The sequence below is a fragment of the Salvelinus namaycush genome, chromosome 27 (assembly GCF_016432855.1).
Source record: "Salvelinus namaycush isolate Seneca chromosome 27, SaNama_1.0, whole genome shotgun sequence".
Classification (NCBI taxonomy): Eukaryota; Metazoa; Chordata; class Actinopteri; order Salmoniformes; family Salmonidae; genus Salvelinus; species Salvelinus namaycush.
Genome location: NC_052333.1, coordinates 15,070,129 through 15,089,782, shown reverse-complemented (window position 1 = coordinate 15,089,782; position 19,654 = coordinate 15,070,129). Strand labels below are relative to the sequence as shown.

The following is a 19,654-nucleotide window of genomic DNA, read 5'->3' as shown; positions in this document are numbered from 1 at the left end:
ACACACACACACACAGAAACAACATGTATATAGACAGAGAGAGATACAGAGAGAGAGAGACACACACACACACACACAGACAACATGTATATAGACAGAGAGAGAGATAGAGAGAGACACACACACACACAGACAGACAAAATGCATATAGACAGAGAGAGAGATACAGAGATTGAGAGAGAGACAAAGGGAGAAGAGAGAGACACAGTAAGAGAGACAACATGCATATAGAAAGAGAGAGCGATACGGAAAGAGAGAGACACACACAGATAGATAGACAGACAGAGAGAGAAACACACACACAGAGACAACATACAGAGAAAGAGCAGTAGTCACGAAGGAACTACACTCTTAGAAAAAAACGGGTTCTTCGGCTGTCCCTATAGGAGAACCCTTTTTGGTTACAGGTATAACCCTTTTTGGTTCCAGGTAGAACCTTTTGTAGAAAGGGTTCTACATGGAACCCAAAATGGTTATACCTGGAACCAAAAAAAGTGTTATTAAAAGGGTTCTCCTATGGGGACAGCCAAAGAACCCTTCTAGGTTCTAGATAGCACCTTTTGTTCTAGGAGTGTAGGTCGCAGGCAAATATTTAATATCACCCACACACACACACCTCTAAAGCTGCCTGTATAGACAGCTAGTGGGGGTTTTTGCACAGAAGCTACATGACAGTCTATTTCAACACTAGAATCAAACATGCCTTTGGAAAACCCTGTCAGAACACATGCTATGGAAATGCTATGAAAATATTATATAAATATGTTTTATTATACTGTAAAAACCTCATCTCATAGACATGGAGCCAAAGACAAGTCCATTATTGGTGTTGATAGACATAATGCAATCCTCTGAACATGGTCTCTAGACAGAACCAGGAAGTGGTGTGTGTGTGTACCAGCCTACCTGTGATCCAGAACGTTTGCCTTTCTTGCCTGGTTTCCCTCCTTCTGATCCCGACACTTCCTTCTTCTGATCTGAGGACCATCGATCAAACAATACTTGATCAATAATCAATAGACTAACACTGGAGGACTGAATGATTAGTGATCACATTTATCAATAACACAGTGGGTAAACGGAGACTACCTGATAAAAAATAGGCTATAAAGATGTCAATATTTCCCTGCACATGGTTTTATAACAGTGTAGTGACAACATATGGTTCAACTACTGGCGAAAAGGCATACACATTGATCGGAACCCGATTAGAGACTAATTCATCTAAACAGATCGGTTATGGAAACGTGTTGCCTGTTTTAGGAATAAGCTATTCTTTATCATCAAACGGTTTCTGCATATCTGTCAGGCTGTATGCAAAGAAAGCGAGGGAGAAAGAAAAGAGGGATAGAGGGGTGGAGACGGAGATGAGAGGGGAGGGTACCTACCACTCATAACGCATTCATAAACCAGAGAGGAGAGGCTAGGGGAGAAAGGCCGGCTAAAGCACCGGGTAAGGACGGCCTTTTTTCTCCGCGAATAGCTCGAGCTGGGCTGTGTCGTCGCTCCGGTTAGCACCTAAACCACCCACTCGGCAGGAAGGGCGGTACAAAACTCGAGCAACAATCAAACCTCCCGTGATAACGGGAAACGGTCCGGTTTCCGCGTCCGACGCCTCTCAAAACCAACCGAAAACACCCTTTAACGACCGACGCGCGTTAATTCCATTAACGGAAAAATCGACTGAAAAAATGTATTCTAATTCAAGTTAGTAATGTGTCCGCGGTAGGCCCACCCACTTCCATTTACCCATCAGACCAACTCCCCTCGCCCTCTCTCCTCTCTTTCTGCCTCTGCTGTTTCTGCCGCTACGTACAACAAGCCTTTCCAACGATCTTCATGCAAAAACACCCCTCATCAATACCACTATTTTATGGCTATTTTAATAGTTGAATTTTAGAATTGCAGCTGGAGACAGATAGCTGTGGCTTTTTGTGGGCGGTGCGCTCCTCCCACATATTCAGGACTCGGTCTGCGAGGGTTGAGATGGGAGTTGTATTTAGCGAAGCCTCGCCTTCGAAATGTGTTGTGGCGACGGGGACTTCATCTCCCAGTCTGCCTTGCGGTGAGCTGTACGGCTCGTGCGGCGTAGAGTCAAGGTAGGGTGAGAAGCATAGAGAAGGCGGTGACTGTGTGATGTGGGGGTTGGGCAAGAGGGGAGGTGTGAACGTTCTGTTCTCTTTTTTATCATGAGGGCCAGTCTCTCCTTTCCTCCTCCACTCTTATTTTGATGAAGGTTGGCCTCTCGCTGCCTTCAGCTTTCTCTCCCTCTCTATCACAGGGGTGAGTCTGTCTCGCCCCCTCTATTATATGGTCAGTGTATCTCCCGTTCTCACCGTCGAATAAGGGACACTCGCTATCTGTATATTATAAGGGATAATCTCTCGCTGCCTCTCTCCCCCCGTTTTGTATATATAAGAGACTAGCTCTTATACCATACAGCAGGGCTGCCCAACCCTCTTCCTGGAGATCTACTGTCCTGTAGGTTTTCAGTCCAACCCTAATTTAGAGTATCTGATGCAGCTAGTTAAGGTCTTGTTGAGCAGCTAATTAGTAGAATCAGGTATGTTAAATGAGGGTTGGACTGTAGATCTCCGGGAAGAGGGTTGGGCAGCCCTGCTATATAGAGACCAGCCCTTATAATATACAGAGACTATCCCTTATAACAGACAGCCTCTCTCTCTGTCTACTGTATATTATACTGAACAAAAATATAAACATGACATGTAAAGTGTTGCTCCCATGTTTCATGAGCTGAAATAAAAGATCCCCAAAATGTTCCATACACACAGAAAGCTTATTTCTCTCAAATGTTGTGCACAAATTTGTTTACAACCCTGTTAGTGAGCATTTCTCATTTGCCAAGATAATTCACCCACTTGACACATGTGGCATATCAAGAAGCCGATTAAACAGAATGATCACTACACAGGTGCACCTTGTGCTTGGGACAATAAAAGGCCACTCTAAAATGTACAGTTGTGTCACACAACACAATGACACAGATGTCTCAAGTTGAGGGAGTGTGCAATTGGCATCCTGACTGCAGGAATATCCACCAGATCAGTTGCCAGAGTATTGAATGTTAATTTCTCTACCATAACCTGCCTCCAATGTTGTTTTAGAGAATTTGCCAGTAAGTCCAACCGGCCTCACAACCGCAGACCACATGTAACCACACCAGCCCAGGACCTCCACATCCGGCTTCTTCACCTGCGTGATCTGTCTGAGACCAGCCACCCGGACACCTGATGAAACTGAGGATTATTTGGGTCTGTAATAAGGCCCTTTTGTGAGGAAAAACTAATTCTGATTGGCTGGGCCTGGCTCCCCAGTCAGTGAGCCTATGCGCTCCCAAGCCCACCCATGGCTGCGCCCCTGCCCAGTCATGTGAAATCCATAGATTAGGGCCCAATGAATGTATTTAAATTGATTGATTCCCTTATATAAACTGTAACTCAGTAAAACCGTTGAAATGAAGATGAATGCTCTGAATAAGAGCGTCTGCTAAATTACTAAAATGGTCTCCACTCATCCACGTTTTAACCCAACAGACAGTACATGCACACTCATCCACGTTTTAACCCAAGACAGGGAAGGCACACTCATCCACGTTTTAACCCAACAGACAGTACACGCACACTCATCCACGTTTTAACCCAACAGACAGGGAAGGCACACTCATCCACGTTTTAACCCAACAGACAGGGAAGGCACAATCATCCACGTTTTAACCCGACAGGGAAGGCACACTCATCCAGGTTTTAACCCAACAGACAGGGAAGGCACACTCATCCAGGTTTTAACCCAACAGACAGGGAAGGCACACTCATCCACGTTTTAACCCAACAGACAGGGAAGGCACAATCATCCACGTTTTAACCCAACAGACAGGGAAGGCACACTCATCCACGTTTTAACCCAACAGACAGGGAAGGCACCTGGTCGTTATCCGTGGTCACGACTATCTCAGGACCCAACAATTGACCCCCCCTTTGACCTCAAGACCAATTTAGATTCTTCCCCTTTTCTCCTGAAATGTGTTCTCCTTCACTAACCCTAGAATACTAAATCTACACACATTCCAAACTGCTACTACAGCCATTGTGATAGACACCAACTAGTTAACATTTGAACTTCAGTTCTTTATTTCAGATTCAACTAACATACAGTGTCCACTTTCAGCAGCAGTCTTATAACTTTAACTCAATATAGAAGGAAAAAAAACATTAAAACAGTGTAATAAACAGTACACTATACATCCCATAGGTCCAATTGTATTGGCTATTGTCTATAATCAAGGGAATATGTTCTGTTCCTTTCAGTAAAAGGTTGACCATGTCTTACTACTAGGGATGCAGTGGTAAAATAGGTGTAAACTCTCAAGTAACGTAAACTCAAACTATGCTAATTTAGCATAATAATAGGTGCGTAAACATTATTCCCCAAATTAAAAAGGTACTGAATTTAACAGCGGTTGTCTGTACCCTCCGCCCCATCCAAGGTCTAATAAAAAGTTAAACTCCACTGCCTGACTGCTGTTGCATAAAAATATGATTTCAGAATCGGGCTGCCTGTGTAAACACAGCCTTGGAACCACAGATATCCATCTAGACCGGTGTTGCTCAATCTTTTTAGTTGCAGGGATCCACAAGTTATGGTTTTCATGGGTCATATTCAGTGGTGTACACCATAGCAAAACATTTTGCAACAATAAATGGTAATTACATGTTCTTACTGGAAAATATCAGGTACTACCTCCTGTTTCAAAACGTTGTCTCCCTACTGAACATGACTGATTAAATAGGGTGTTAGAAGGACGTGGCAGTCATTGAGGAACACTGTTCTAGACCATCTAGAGATCCAAAACCCTGGACTCGAGTCTGAACTGTGGCAGTACTAAAGCAGAACAATTCTGTGTCAGTATGACTACGTCCTAATTATCTCTCCTTCTGCCCAAAGTGTGCACTTGTTCACTTCCATCCATTGATTTGTAGGGAAATGACTGGTATAAGAAATATGGTGGAAATTCCCTTTAGCCCATGGCTCTGCAAATCCAATGCTTTGTGGGAAGTAGTGAAGAGTGTACACTTCAGGAGAAAGAAGAGATTATTGAGACACCCCCTCTGTCTGCTGGGTCTCTCCCTCTGGGCCTCCAGGGTGTAATGTCTGTCCTGACCAATGGGGGAGCTGTCTGCTTGTCTGGTCTTGTCTCTAGACTCGAAGATCTTTTTGGATGCTGTGGAGAAAGAAAAGTAGACATTTTTTAATTAAAAACAACCTTTATTAGCTCAATCAAACACACAGCCAAATTAAAACACACACTACCTACACAGTGGTAAAGTACTTAAGTAAAAATACTTTAAAGTACTACTTAAGTAGTTTTGGGGGGTAACGCCATTACATTCCTAAAGAAAATAATGTACTTTATTTTTTTACTCCATAAATGTTCACTGACACCCACAGTGGTGGAAAGAGTATCCAATTGTCATACTTGAGTAAAAACTAAAGATATCGTAATAGAAAATGACTCAAGTAGAGGTGAAAGTCACCCAGTAAAATACTACTTGAGTAAAAGTATTTGGTTAAATATACATCTTAAATTCCTAATATTAAGCAAACCAGACGGCACCATTTTATTTACAGATAGCCAGATGCACACTCCAACACTTAGACATAATTTACAAAACAAGTCCTCCAGTGTTTAGTGAGTCCTCCAGATCAGAGGCAGTAGGGAGGACCAGGGATGTTCACTGTTTAGTGAGTCCTCCAGATCAGTGGCAGTAGGGAGGACGAGGGATGTTCTCTAGATACAGTAAGTGCATGAAATGGACCATTTCCCTGTCCTGCTAAGCATTCACAATGTAACGGGTAGCCTACTTAAAGAGTAGCCTTCTGTCAGGGAAAATGTATAGAGTAAAAAGTACATTATTTTCTTTAGGAATGTAGTGAAGTAAAAGTTGTCCATAAAAACTGCATAAGTAGTACTTTCAAGTATTTTTACACCACTGGACACCCAAAAGTACTCGTTACATTTTGAATGCTTAGCAAGACAGGAAAATGGTCAAATTCACTCACTTATCAAGAGAACATCCCTGGTTATCCCTACTCCCTCTGATCTGGAGGACTCACTAAACACAAATGCTTTTTTTGTACATGATGTCCAAGTGTTGGAGTATGTCCCTGGCTATTCCAAAATAAAAAACACCAAAATCATACCATCTGGTAAGGAATTTGAAATGATTTATACTCTTACTTAAGTACATTAAAAACCAAATACTTTGACTCAAGTAGTATTTTACTGGGTGACTTTCACTTGAGTGATTTTCTATTAAGGCATCTGGACTTTTCCACAAGTATGACAACCGGGTACTTTTTCCACCACGGCACCTACCTCTCCAGGTAATCTTGGACGTTGCTGTGGCCCTTGTGTTGAGCCAAATGGACGAGTTGTCCTGTTGCACAGCGTCCTTCTCTCCGTCGACACAGACTGCAGTTACAGATTCCTCTACACAGAGGACACTCCCAGTCCTGGAGAGAGAGCGCGGGATACAGAGACACAGACTGCAGTTACAGATTCCTCTACACAGAGGACACTCCCAGTCCTGGAGAGAGAGCGCGGGATACAGAGACACAGACTGCAGTTACAGATTCCTCTACACAGAGGACACTCCCAGTCCTGGAGAGAGAGCGCGGGATACAGAGACACAGACTGCAGTTACAGATTCCTCTACACAGAGGACACTCCCAGTCCTGGAGAGAGAGCGCGGGATACAGAGACACAGACTGCAGTTACAGATTCCTCTACACAGAGGACACTCCCAGTCCTGGAGAGAGAGCGCGGGATACAGAGACACAGACTGCAGTTACAGATTCCTCTACACAGAGGACACTCCCAGTCCTGGAGAGAGAGCGCGGGATACAGAGACACAGACTGCAGTTACAGATTCCTCTACACAGAGGACACTCCCAGTCCTGGAGAGAGAGCGCGGGATACAGAGACACAGACTGCAGTTACAGATTCCTCTACAGAGGACACTCCCAGTCCTGGAGAGAGAGCGCGGGATACAGAGACACAGACTGCAGTTACAGATTCCTCTACACAGAGGACACTCCCAGTCCTGGAGAGAGAGCGCGGGATACAGAGACACAGACTGCAGTTACAGATTCCTCTACACAGAGGACACTCCCAGTCCTGGAGAGAGAGCGCGGGATACAGAGACACAGACTGCAGTTACAGATTCCTCTACACAGAGGACACTCCCAGTCCTGGAGAGAGAGCGCGGGATACAGAGACACAGACTGCAGTTACAGATTCCTCTACACAGAGGACACTCCCAGTCCTGGAGAGAGAGCGCGGGATACAGAGACACAGACTGCAGTTACAGATTCCTCTACACAGAGGACACTCCCAGTCCTGGAGAGAGAGCGCGGGATACAGAGACACAGAGAAACATGGATTTAGTGACAAAACAATATATTTGGTGTACTGATGGGGTCGAGGTCAAGGGCTGTGTGTGTATACTAACTGGATCCAGCAGGGCAGAGCGTACGTCCTCTCCGTAGCGGTTCCTCAGACAGGGCCCACAAAACTGACCCTTGCCCCCTGAACATACTCCGCTACGACACACCGTCTTGGTGTCCAGAGTCTTCTGTCTACACTGATGACAAGTGCTGCCCTGGAACACACACACCAGTTCCATCTCTATCACAGGACAGATGGATAGATAGCAGAACTGAGCAGCTGATGAAAAGTGACAATTATAAAAGCCTTGCTGTGTGTGTGTGTGTGTGTGTGTGTGTGTATCTCTTACGTGGTCCTTGTCCAGTATCTTGTCTTTGGCGCCTTCCGCCACGTTGTCCAGCTCTTCCTCTGTGATCTCATCGACTGATCTCACATGTGTAATCTTCCTCCTCTTCCCGCTGCTCGCCCTCCTCTTCTTCCCACTTCTACTCAGCTCATCATCCACCTGGCCACACACACAAACCACCATCATCATCATCTACCTGTTCACAATGATCAAGAGTTACCTGTGTAAAGAATGTGTGTGTGTGCATAATGAGTGTGTGAACAAGCATATGTAAGTCATGTGTGCCCTTGTGTACCTCCAGTAGTTTCCTGACACAGATAGCCCTCACAGATCTGTTGCTTCGTGAGGGAGAGGTACTCCGCTCCTCCACCCCAAACTTCTCTGGCGGTCTGGCCGCACGCGATGGGTTCCTCCTCTCACCCCCCTCATACACACCTCGTCTACGAGGGGTCGGCTTCTCACTCACACGCCTCTTCTTCTGGAACACAACGCCCACAATGCACCAGTCAAAACTACAACACCCAGAAGTCACGAGTCACCTGAGAAAGTCTGCATGTTTCAGGGGATCAGTTTGAACAAGACGAGCTGCAGTGCCGCTTATCTTTGGGAAGCAAGGTGATTTACAGATTCCGCCAGTCCAACTGTGGTACATTAATCTGAAACATGCACAATATGAACCAATTCCATTAGCCCAGTCAAGTGTGTAGTGTACTAACTCACCATGGTAGAGGGGGGGGGTTCAGCCATGTTGGTCAGGTCAGCAAACAGCTTGGCCAACTGAAGGACAACAATAACACAGGATGAGAAAACCCTTCCAATATACACAATAATAACAAGAGAGAAAGTAGATAGCAGGGTTGTATTCAGTAGTGTAAGCGCCTACGGAACACGACCCTGGGCAGTGGTTATGTACCATGGCCTTGTTCTCCTGGATGTTCTTGGCTCGTTTATTTAGAACTGGAGACTCAACCTCCTCCTCCTCTTTTTCTAGAGGCTGTTTCTGACCCCGTGTCACCATCCCACGGGACACCTGAGACACACCCCTTTTCAGATGCTCCTTTTCATTGGTTCTCCTCTTTGGAGGGGCGGTAGTGATTGGCTGGGGTTTCTTTGGTGCCTCCCCTTTCTTGGCAGAGAGTCTTTTGGTGGGAAACCTGAAGCAGAGTATTCAACTCTATTCAAAAAGCAGTGGATCATAGTGAATAGGGTGCCATTTGAGACACACACATACACACAGTTGAACACTCGTACACTCACCTAAAGGCAACACAGAGACTCCTCCTTGTGTGTGTCTCTAGCTCCTCCCCCTCAGAGTAGAAACCCGTGTCTTCATCACTCTCCTCCGCTACGCACTGGAGCGCCCGAAAAAAGGAGAGAAGAGTCATGGTACAACCAAGCATCCACATACACACATACCACTGGAGAGAACAGTGGAAAAGAGATGCCATGTTAGGTCTCAATACCATAGCCTTCATCCTGCTTCTGAACCCTCTGTTCTCTTCCTCACCAAAGCCCTAAAAACCCTCCCCCTCACTGTCTGAATGGCTGAACAGACTTACCAACTCTGCGGTCACAAACTTTGACCTGAAACGCAGGGCCTGAAGAGAGAGAGATGGATGGATTATTTCAATCGCTAACTGTAGCAGAATTAAGTAAACCAGGATTGTAGTGTGTGTGTGTGTGTGGTAAAGATTGGCAGCTACTCACCGGCTTCCCAGAGTCCTCAGAGGCAAGGCTGTCCCTGCTGTCGTCTGATTCGCTGTCACTAGGCACTGACATGGCAAAACCCAGGAAGTCCTCGTCGTCACTGGGACTCTCAAAGATGGCCGCCAGTGTCCTGGGGGTCTGAAGGACAGACAACAGATTAAAGCCAAAGATAGTTGTATAACTAACTCTGCTATTTCCCCCTATTCATCTGTGTTAAAGCTACACTAATATATAATACCCTTTTCACACTGTCCTTTCCAGAAAGTAGTCTATGGTGGAGGTGTAACCAGTACAGAAGAGCTCGGGTTCAGTAATGAGTCAAAGAGTTGGCCACTAACAAAAATGTAAACAGACCAAATGCATTCCTATTACATTTCTCATATTCAAATACTGCAGCACTGATTTCTATGATTGGCTGTCGATATAAATTACATTTAATTAATAAAATAAGGAACTGGACATTTTATGACTTGACTTAGCTAGCCTTTTGCTTTAGAGGAGTAAAGCCAAAGGGCCTTATAAAGGACCCCGGACTGAGACCCCTGAACTGTACTGTAGGCTAAACAGCACAGCGTAAAACCCCAAACCAGCAAGCAATGCAGATGCACAGTGGCTAGGAAAAACTCATTAGAAACCTAGAGGGACCAGGCTCTGAGGGGTGGCCAGTCCTCTTCTGGCTGTACCGCGTAGAGATATAAAAACTGCAACTGTTAAACCTCACTTACCTTTGATGAGAACGGCATTTTAACTCGTTTGAGAGACGAATTTTCCTTCTCTCAGAAGTTCACATGCAGTTCACGCAACAAAGAATGAATGGTAAAAAAAACACGAGTTCATGTACTTGTCTCAAAAGGCAGGTGTGCAGTCCAGTTTTGAATTTCGTTTAAATATGTTTTCAAGCTTGATGACTTGATTTTGTGAGCCCAGAATACTTTTCCTGTATGTAGAAGTCGTTATACGACGGCCGTGAGAGTGAATTGATTTGTAATATCATTACAATGAGTTTCGGCTCGGAGTCTCTCTCCTTCTCCCCCGGATACATAATGGAACAGCCCGAGTCCCGCCCTCTCCCCAGTTTCGCGGCAAAAAGACAATGTAGGTGTGGCAGAATCTCACTGTCCCGAGAAATGGGCTTTTCAAGGTTCTGTGCTTTAAAATCCAACTACTGTACTGCAGTGTCTGCAACAAAGAAGTAATAGCAAAGTTGCATATGGAAACATTTGGCGCCTACATGTTTAGGATTTTCCTACATTAAGACAAAATTGAACAAATCTATGTTATATCATACAGTGCAATCAGAAAGTATTCAGACCCCTTGACTTTTCCCACAATTTGCCTTGTTCTAAATTGATAAACAAAAAAAAATCTGCAATCTACACACAATACCCCACAATGACTAAGTGAAAACAGGTTTTTAGAAATGTTTGCATATTTATAAAAAATATAAAACAGAAATACCTTATTTACTTAACTATTCAGACCCTTTGCTATGAGACTCGAAATTGAGCTCATGTGCATCATGTTTCCATTGATTATCAAATCAAATTTATTTATATAGTCCTTCTTACATCAGCTGATATCTCAAAGTGCTGTACAGAAACCCAGCCTAAAACCCCAAACAGCAAGCAATGCAGGTGTAGAAGCACGGTGGCTAGGAAAAACTCCCTAGAAAGGCCAAAACCTAGGAAGAAACCTAGAGAGGAACCAGGCTATGAGGGTGGCCAGTTCTCTTCTGGCTGTGCCGGGTGGAGATTATAACAGAACATGGCCAAGATGTTCATATGTTCATAAATGACCAGCATGGTCAAATAATAATAATCACAGTAGTTGTCGAGGGTGGAGCAAGTCAGCACCTCTGGAGTAAATGTCAGTTGGCTTTTCATAGCTGATCATTAAGAGTATCTCTACCGCTCCTGCTGTCTCTAGAGAGTTGAAAACAGCAGGTCTGGGACAGGTAGCACGTCCGGTGAACAGGTCAGGTTTCCATAACCGCAGGCAGAACAGTTGAAACTGGAGCAGCAGCACGGCCAGGTGGACTGGGGACAGCAAGGAGTCATCAGGCCAGGTAGTCCTGAGGCATGGTCCTAGGGCTCAGGTCCTCCGAGAGAGAGAAAGAAGGAGAGAGAGAATTAGAGAGAGCATACTTAAATTCACACAGGACACTGGATAAGACAGGAGAAGTACTCCAGATATAACAAACTGACCCTAGCCCCCCGACACATAAACTACTGCAGCATAAATACTGGAGGCTGAGACAGGAGGGGTCAGGAGACACTGTGGCCCCATCCAATGATACCCCCAGACAGGGCCAAACAGGAAGGATATAACCCCACCCACTTTGCCAAAGCACAGCCCCCACACCACTAGAGGGATATCTTCAACCACCAACTTACCATCCTGAGACAAGGCCATTATCCTTGAGATGTTTCTACAACTTGATTGGAATCCACCTGTGGTAAATTCAATTGATTGGACATGATTTGGAAAGGCACACACCTGTCTATATAAGGTCTCACAGTTCACAGTGCATGTCAGAGCAAAAACCAAGCCATGAGAATGAAGGAATTGTCCGTAGAGCTCCGAGACAGAATTGTGTCAAGGCACAGATCTGGGGAAGGGTACCAAAAAATGTCTGCAGCATTGAAGGTCCCCAAGAACGCAGTGGCCTCCATCATTCTTAAATTTAAGATGTTTGGAACCACCAAGACTCTTCCTAGAGCTGGCCACACAGCCAATCTGAGCAATCGGGGTAGAAGGGACTTGGTCAGGGAGTTGACCAAGAACCCGATGGTCACTCTGACAGAGCTCCAGAGTTCCTCTGTGGAGATGGGAGAACATTCCAGAAGGACAACCATCTCTGCAGTACTCCACCAATCAGGCCTTTATGGTAGTGACCAGACGGAAGCCACTCCTCAGTAAAAGGCACACAACATCCCGCTTGGAGTTTGCCAAAAGGCACCCAAAGGACTCTCAGACCATGAGAAACAAGATTCTCTGGTCCGATGAAACCAAGATTGGCCAGAATGCCAAGCGTCATGTCTGGAGGAGACCTGGCACCATGCCTACTGCGGTGAAGCATAGTGGTGGCAGCATCATGCTGTGGGGATGTTTTTCAGCAGCAGGGACTGGGAGACTAGTCAGGATCGAGGAAAAGATGAACAAAGCAAAATACAGAGAGATCCTTGATGAAAACCTGCTCCACAGTGCTCAGGACCTCAGAGTGGGGCAAAGGTTCACCTTCCAACAGGACAACAACCCTAAGCACACCGCTAAGTCAACGCAGGAGTGGCTTCGGGACAAGTCTCTGAATGTCCTTGAGTGGCCCAGCCAGAGCCTGGACTTTAACCCGATCAAGAATCTCTGGAGAGACCTGAAAATAGCTGTGCAGAGACGCTCCCCATCATCCATCCTGACAGACCTTGAGAGGATCTACAGAGAAGAACGGGAGAAACTCCCCAAATACAGTTGTGCCAAGCTTGTAGCGTCATACCCAAGAAGACTAGAGGCTGTAATCGCTGCCAAAGTGGCTTCAACAAAGTACTGAGTAAAAGGTCTGAATACGTATGTAAATTTGCTTTTTTTTTTTATACATTAGCAAAAATTTCTAAAAACCTGTTTGTGCTTTGTCATTATGTGTAGATTGATGAGGGGAGAAAAAAAACGATTTAATCATTTTTAGAACAAGGGGTCTGAATTCTTTCCAAATGCACTGTATATTCTTCAACAAATATGTATAATCTCATGATGATGGTATTATTGTCTTTATTCTTTTTTAAATTCCATAGCCTATTACACATTCTGAATGGCTCCTGCAGAAGCTGTACTCTCCCTCTCCTGTCACTCCCCCTTCTCCACGCCCACCACCACCAATTAGCCCGCTGAGCTCAAGACTTGTCTTCCACTGACATAAAATACAGGGTTTGTAATGTATGCACAGGGAGGCAGTGGTGATGTCACCTCACGCTTAATGAGAAGTGAAAATGAGAAACAGCTGCTTTATTATTTTCTTTCCTCTCTTCTATCATTTCTCTCCTACTCCTCCATCTTCTCGTCCTCCTCTCTTCCTCTGATAATATTCAGAGACAGTGACCATCGACACAATGTTTAATATGACATAAAAGCTATAATTTATTCATATTCTCCAGTAAAACTTTGACGTAGTAAACCTCTCTTTAGAAAAGACGTGTGGCTTCAGCAGTTAGGGACGGGGAACATACTGCTCTTTTCTTTCTCCCGCTGTGTATGAAGACATCCTATTGTGGAATGTAGGCCTACCTTTAAAACAGAGAAATAATAACATCTCAAACATCATAATAACATTATGCATATTTACAAATCAACAATATTACAGTGGTATAAAGCCTTAGAGCAAATCTGAAATGGCACACTATTCCCTGGCTTATATAGTGCATTACTTTTAACCAGAGCTCCCTATTCCCTATATAGTGCACTGCGTTTGACCAGGGCCACATAGCTCTGGTCAAAAGTAATGCACTATATAGGATGCAATTTTGGACACGCTCTTAGTGTCATCTTGCATTGTGATCTGGTGGGGATGTCACGTCATGCAAACAACAACATTCTTTAAAACAGAACTTTACATCATCATGGCAAGAAAACAACAACACCCCTCCGTCTCTTCTTCATTTGTCTTTTTTCTCTTTTCCCTCCATTATGAAATCACATAGGACAGTAACATTCACTGGACCAACTCCACTCCCTAGTCTCCTGTTTTAAACATTCCAGCATTTCAGCTCAACCAACAAACCTTTTTGGACACAGTTCAATGTATTTACACATATGTCCTGCAAATCTTTACCGAGGTCTGTCTTTATACAGCTCTGGTGTGATATGGCACACAGGACTGTCACATTCTGTAGAGAAACATAAATAAACTAAATATTACAATAAATAGTTATATAGCACTAGTGCCCTGCTTCTACACACCTGAACACTGTACCGTAGCTTCATGTGATGTACTTGATCAGTCAGTGTGAATACACCAGGTCTTAACAGTGATGTACTTGATCAGTCAGTGTGAATACACCAGGTCTTAACAGTGATGTACTTGATCAGTCAGTGTGAATACACCAGGTCTTAACAGTGATGTACTTGATCAGTCAGTGTGAATACACCAGGTCTTAACAGTGATGTACTTGATCAGTCAGTGTGAATACACCAGGTCTTAACAGTGATGTACTTGATCAGTCAGTGTGAATACACCAGGTCTTAACAGTGATGTACTTGATCAGTCAGTGTGAATACACCAGGTCTTAACAGTGATGTACTTGATCAGTCAGTGTGAATACACCAGGTCTTAACAGTGATGTACTTGATCAGTCAGTGTGAATACACCAGGTCTTAACAGTGATGTACTTGATCAGTCAGTGTGAATACACCAGGTCTTAACAGTGATGTACTTGATCAGTGTTGAATGCATTGACTGGGTTTGAACCAAGGCAATGTTGCTTAGTGAAATCTGTGTGTAACAGGCATTGAAACAGCATATCTCTCGCTCTTCAGTCAGTAAAAGTGTAATAACAATGTAATAATAATCTCTATAATACCGTGGTATTAACGCCCAATAACAATGTGTAATAATAGGACCTTTATGTTGTGGTATGACAGGACCAGAAATGGTGAGGACTTTGTGGTTCCTACAGATACAATTTAAAAAGGGATGTGTGTGTAATCTGTATATGGCATCCCCCCCCCCATCCGGACATCTCCCCCCCATCCGTGGCACTGTCATCCAGAGGCATATCTCACCATGTGGCCTGAACACATACAGTATACATCTCCTGTACGTCTACTGCATGATTTCCAGTCATATACTAACAGTTACTATCTGCAGTCTCTTGACTGTTTCCCTACTGAGGATAATTAATACAATGAAACTGTTAACTTAAGACCAGAAACAACACACAATCTCAGTAACTGTACAAACTCCTCTGGAGACTAGCTTAAAAACACTATTCATGACAGAACAATAACGAATGGCCGTCTGTCTTCTCCTTGGTCTTTGTCGTCCGTCAAAGTTTGACCTTCATAGAAAAACAGTCTGAATCAGGTTGACAGATATACATTTTCAGTCTGAAGCCGTCTCAGTGTGCAGCTCTGTGGTTGGCTGGCTGAATCAGGATGCTGAACTGTGATTGGCTAAGAGCCAGTGGCTTGCAAGGCACCTTCAACATAAAGTGTATTTTCTGTGAAGGTCCTCTAGGAGAGTGTGTGTTCAGGCGCGAGGCTCCAGCTTGTGTGACAGTTGGAACAGTGTCTGTTGATTGTCGATGATGTGGAGGTAGTGAACGCTCGCCCTGACCTCTGCACTGTCGCTCCCCACCACCTCGTTACCTAGGAGACAGACAGATACACACGCACACACACAGACAAAAACACTGAAGCTGTATGACTTCACCAGCAGAGACTGAACAGAACAACATTACAGACACACAGGCACAGACAGACAGAAAGAGAGAGAGAGAGAGAGAGAGAGAGACCGAAAGAGAGACAGACAGAGAGACAGAAACAGACAGAGACAACATACCGAGTTGGTCGCTTTGGCAGTGGCGAATCAGACGCACTGTGTCGGCGATCATGTGCTGAGGGGGCGGGGCATAGAAGAGAGTCAGTCACCATGATAACGGTTATTAAACACAGACAGACAAACGTTCACACACACAACAGACATGTCATGACTCACCAGTTTCTGGAAGTTGACCAGGTTGTCCTGAAAGGTTTTGTTTCCCTCGTGGATAAAGGTGATGTCTTTCAACAGCAGGGGCATGAAGGGGATCTTAGGAGGCTTCATCTTCTTGAAGGCATCTCTGTAGGCCTTATGGTTCAGAGACGGGTCCTGGAGAGACAACGATGAGAGGTTAGGAGTCAGGGTAAGGTTAGGGGTTAGAGGTCAGAGGTTAGGCTTAGGGTCAAGTGGATGTGAACCTAGAGACTGATACACCAATAGTCTCAGAATATTTTGTTCATTAATTCATGACCTTCTCCTAACTATTTTCCACCAGCCTATCAGGACGAATATTACTTTAAACCAATGATAATGAGTCTTACTGTGATCAGCTCCAGTTCAGAGAAGATCTTCTTGAATTTCCCCGGAACTTTCTGAAAGTAAACATATGGGACAGATACACACCGTCAGAGTACACACACACACACACACACACACACACACACACACACACACACACACACACACACACACACACACACACACACACACACACACACACACACACACACACACACACCACACACACACACACACACACACACACACCTCCCAGGTTATGTTGAGTCTGCTGACAGCTGCTGTGTTGAGTCCCATGATGATGGCAAACGCTGAGTTCAGGTTCCTTTGGGCCTTACAGCTACATAACACAAAACAGGGATTAGTTGTGTGTGTGTCCCTGTGTGTGTGTGTGTGTGCGTGTGTTTGATTGTCTAAAGTGTGTGTGTTCTCTTACTGCGCTGCAATCTTGATGAACTTCTTGAGCAGCTGGACTCGTTTGTTGAGTGACACACACATCAGGACCTCAGACATAACCCACTGCTGGACCTCGTTGCAGCGCTGCAGCAATACAGATAGCCCCTCCCGGTGGCTGCCTCCGGTACTACAGCTCATTGTGGAATACACCAACTCCTGCTGCAGGGGGGAAAAGACAGAGAGTTGAGTGTGTATGTGTATGCGTGAGTGTGTAGTAAAGTTCCTCCAGTGTGTGTGTGTGTGTGTGTGTGTGTGTGTGTGTGTGTGTTACCTCGTGTATGGAGTTGAAGAGGTTCCAGTCCAGTTGTGTGAGAACAGCAGCCATATCCCAGGTGTTGATACCCAGCAACCTCACTGTTCTCCTACTCAGCTCACTGTCTGTTAGAGGGGCCTACACACACACACACACACACACACACACACACACACACACACACACACACACACACACACAGAGACAGACAGACAGACAGACAGACAGACAGACAGACAGAGAGACAGACAGACAGACAGACAGACAGACAGACAGACAGACAGACAGACAGACAGACAGACAGACAGACAGACAGACAGACAGACAGACAGACAGACAGACAGACAGACAGACAGACCAGTATGTTAAGAGTAGGTTAGCGTTTTTTTGTCTTTCAAATACTTAGCTTGAGTTTGATTTGATTTAGTAGTGCAACACACCCCACCCCAGGTAAGCTGAATCAAGGTCCCCTAAAGCCTTTGTTTAAAAAATAAATACCATTTGTCAGTGAATGACCACAATCAAATTATTTGTAACCGTAATATGGGTGTTAATTACCATAATATGTGTGAGGTCCCTCCGACAGACCATCAGTTTGCTCTGTGGCGTCAAAGTCTCAGAATACACATATTGACCAGCCTGTAACATCCTCCTTTCTACAGGGGGAGAGTGAGAGAGAAAAGTGGGGAGAATTAAAAGGAGTGTGTGTGTGTGTGTGCACCTCCAGTGTGTTAGTGTGTGTGTGAGTACCTTCAGTGGGTGTGTGTGTGTGTGTGTGTGTGTGTGTGTGTGTGTGTGTGTGTACCTTCAGTGTGTGTGTGTACCTTCAGTGGGTGTGTGTGTGTGTGACTTCAGTGTGTGTGTGTGTGTGTGTGTGTGTGTGTGTGTGTGTGTACCTCCAGTAGGTGTGTGTGTCACCAGCACCATGTCCTCCTCTGGTCGGTCCATCTTCTGACCGACAATCCTCAGCAGCTCTGCCACGGTCAGCAAAGAGTGTGTGTAAACACACAGGTACGAGTCAGCACTCACATACACACGACACAGCACTGGAACACACACACACACACATAGTGTTAACACATCATAAAACATATTTTCAGAAGGCTTTCGATTGGGTGAATAGAGACCTCCTTGCTTTTAGACTAATTCAAATGGGAATTGATGGAAGATTCTATGATCCCATCAAAGTCTTACTGTGATCAGCTAAATGACCTCAATGACCTCAGGACTGGCTGGTTTCCAACCCTTTACGGTGTAAAGCAGGGAGACCTACTCTCATCCACTTTATTTGCAATATATGTTAATGATTTAGCCCTACAAATCAAACATGCTAAACTTGGTGATGAAGTTGTGGATATATTCCTGGGCATCTTGTTGTATACTGATGATATACATTATATGTACAAAAGTATGTCGATGCCCCTTCAAATTAGTGGATTTGGTTATTTCATCCCGTTGCTGACAGGTGTATAAAATTGAGAACACAGCCATGCAATCTCCATAGACAAACACTGACAGTAGAATGGCCTTACTGAAGAGCTCAGTGATTTTCAACGTGGCACTGTCATAGGATGCCACCTTTCCAACAAGTCAGTTCATCAAATTCCTGGCCTGCTAGAGCTGCCCCAAAAACGGCTCAGTCGCAAAGTGGCAGGTCACACAAGCTCACAGAACGGGACCGCCAAGTGCTGGAGCTCGTAAAATTGTCTGTCCTCGGTTGCAATACTCACTACCAAGTTCCAAACTGCCTCTGGAAGCAACGTCAGCACAATAACTGTTTGTTGGGAGCTTCATGAAATGGGTTTCCATGGCCGAGCAGCCGCACACAAGCCTAAGATCACCATGCACAATGCCAAGTGTCGGCTGGAGTGGTGTAAAGCTTGCCGCCATTGGACTCTGGAGCAGTGGAAACGCGTTCTCTGGAGTGATGAATCACGCTTCACAATCTGGCAGTCCAACGGCCGAATCTGAGTTTGGCAGATTCCAGGAAAACGCTACCTACCCGAACGCATAGAGCCAACTGTAAAGTTTGGTGGAGGAATAATGGTCTGGGGCTGTTTTTCATGGTTCGGCCTAGGCCCCTTAGTTCCAGTGAAAGGAAATCTTAATGCTGCAGTATACAATGACATTCTAGATGATTCTGTGCTTCCAACTTTGTGGCAACAGTTTGCGGAAAGCCATTTTCTGTATCAGCATGACAATACCCCCGTTCACAAAGCGAGGTTCATACAGAAATGGTTTGTCGAGATTGGTGTGGAAGAACTTGACTGGCCTGCAGAGCCCTGACCTCAACCTGACAGAACACCAGAACACAAGCAAGTCCCCACAGCAATGTTCCAACATCTAGTGGAAAGCCTTCCCAGGGGAAGGGGGCTTTTATAG

The 19,654-nt window shown here is 44.9% G+C and overlaps 3 protein-coding genes across 5 annotated transcripts in view; all 3 read right to left on the bottom strand.

Moving 5' to 3' along the window:
• LOC120022647 (transcription factor Sp4-like) overlaps window positions 1–1,927 on the bottom strand; it is a 36,492-nt gene extending 34,565 nt beyond the window's left edge. For all 3 annotated transcript variants that reach the window (XM_038966627.1, XM_038966629.1, XM_038966628.1), the window contains exons 1-2: window positions 1,389–1,927; window positions 907–977 (exon numbers count right to left, since the gene is read on the bottom strand). In XM_038966627.1, coding sequence (XP_038822555.1) covers window positions 907–977; window positions 1,389–1,395 — 78 coding nt within the window. In that variant the 5' untranslated portion in view covers window positions 1,396–1,927. The remainder of the gene's footprint in view (window positions 1–906; window positions 978–1,388) is intronic.
• A 2,203-nt stretch (window positions 1,928–4,130) lies between these two features.
• Window positions 4,131–10,371, bottom strand: cdca7b (cell division cycle associated 7b). Its single transcript, XM_038966464.1, has 11 exons — window positions 10,244–10,371; window positions 9,519–9,656; window positions 9,371–9,409; window positions 9,069–9,163; window positions 8,725–8,965; window positions 8,532–8,588; window positions 8,107–8,289; window positions 7,815–7,970; window positions 7,530–7,679; window positions 6,395–6,531; window positions 4,131–5,239 (listed from the first exon to the last, which is right to left on the bottom strand). Exons 1-11 carry the CDS (start codon window positions 10,259–10,261, stop codon window positions 5,215–5,217), a joined length of 1,239 nt encoding a protein of 412 aa, XP_038822392.1. The 5' UTR covers window positions 10,262–10,371; the 3' UTR covers window positions 4,131–5,214.
• A 3,233-nt stretch (window positions 10,372–13,604) lies between these two features.
• The window catches only part of LOC120022488 (rap guanine nucleotide exchange factor 5-like), a 66,503-nt gene continuing 60,453 nt past the window's right edge, over window positions 13,605–19,654 (bottom strand). The window contains exons 14-22 of the mRNA XM_038966413.1: window positions 18,169–18,318; window positions 17,831–17,928; window positions 17,291–17,410; window positions 17,000–17,178; window positions 16,813–16,903; window positions 16,587–16,637; window positions 16,222–16,374; window positions 16,066–16,120; window positions 13,605–15,872 (exon numbers count right to left, since the gene is read on the bottom strand). Coding sequence (XP_038822341.1) covers window positions 15,754–15,872; window positions 16,066–16,120; window positions 16,222–16,374; window positions 16,587–16,637; window positions 16,813–16,903; window positions 17,000–17,178; window positions 17,291–17,410; window positions 17,831–17,928; window positions 18,169–18,318 — 1,016 coding nt within the window. The 3' untranslated portion in view covers window positions 13,605–15,753. The remainder of the gene's footprint in view (window positions 15,873–16,065; window positions 16,121–16,221; window positions 16,375–16,586; window positions 16,638–16,812; window positions 16,904–16,999; window positions 17,179–17,290; window positions 17,411–17,830; window positions 17,929–18,168; window positions 18,319–19,654) is intronic.

Coding starts and splice junctions, on each gene's coding strand:
- cdca7b (XM_038966464.1), bottom strand. Junction 9,164..9,370: donor AGTTTGTGACCGCAGAGTTG/GTAAGTCTGTTC, acceptor CGGGCGCTCCAG/TGCGTAGCGGAGGAGAGTGA. Junction 8,290..8,531: donor AACCCCCCCCCTCTACCATG/GTGAGTTAGTAC, acceptor GTTGTGTTCCAG/AAGAAGAGGCGTGTGAGTGA.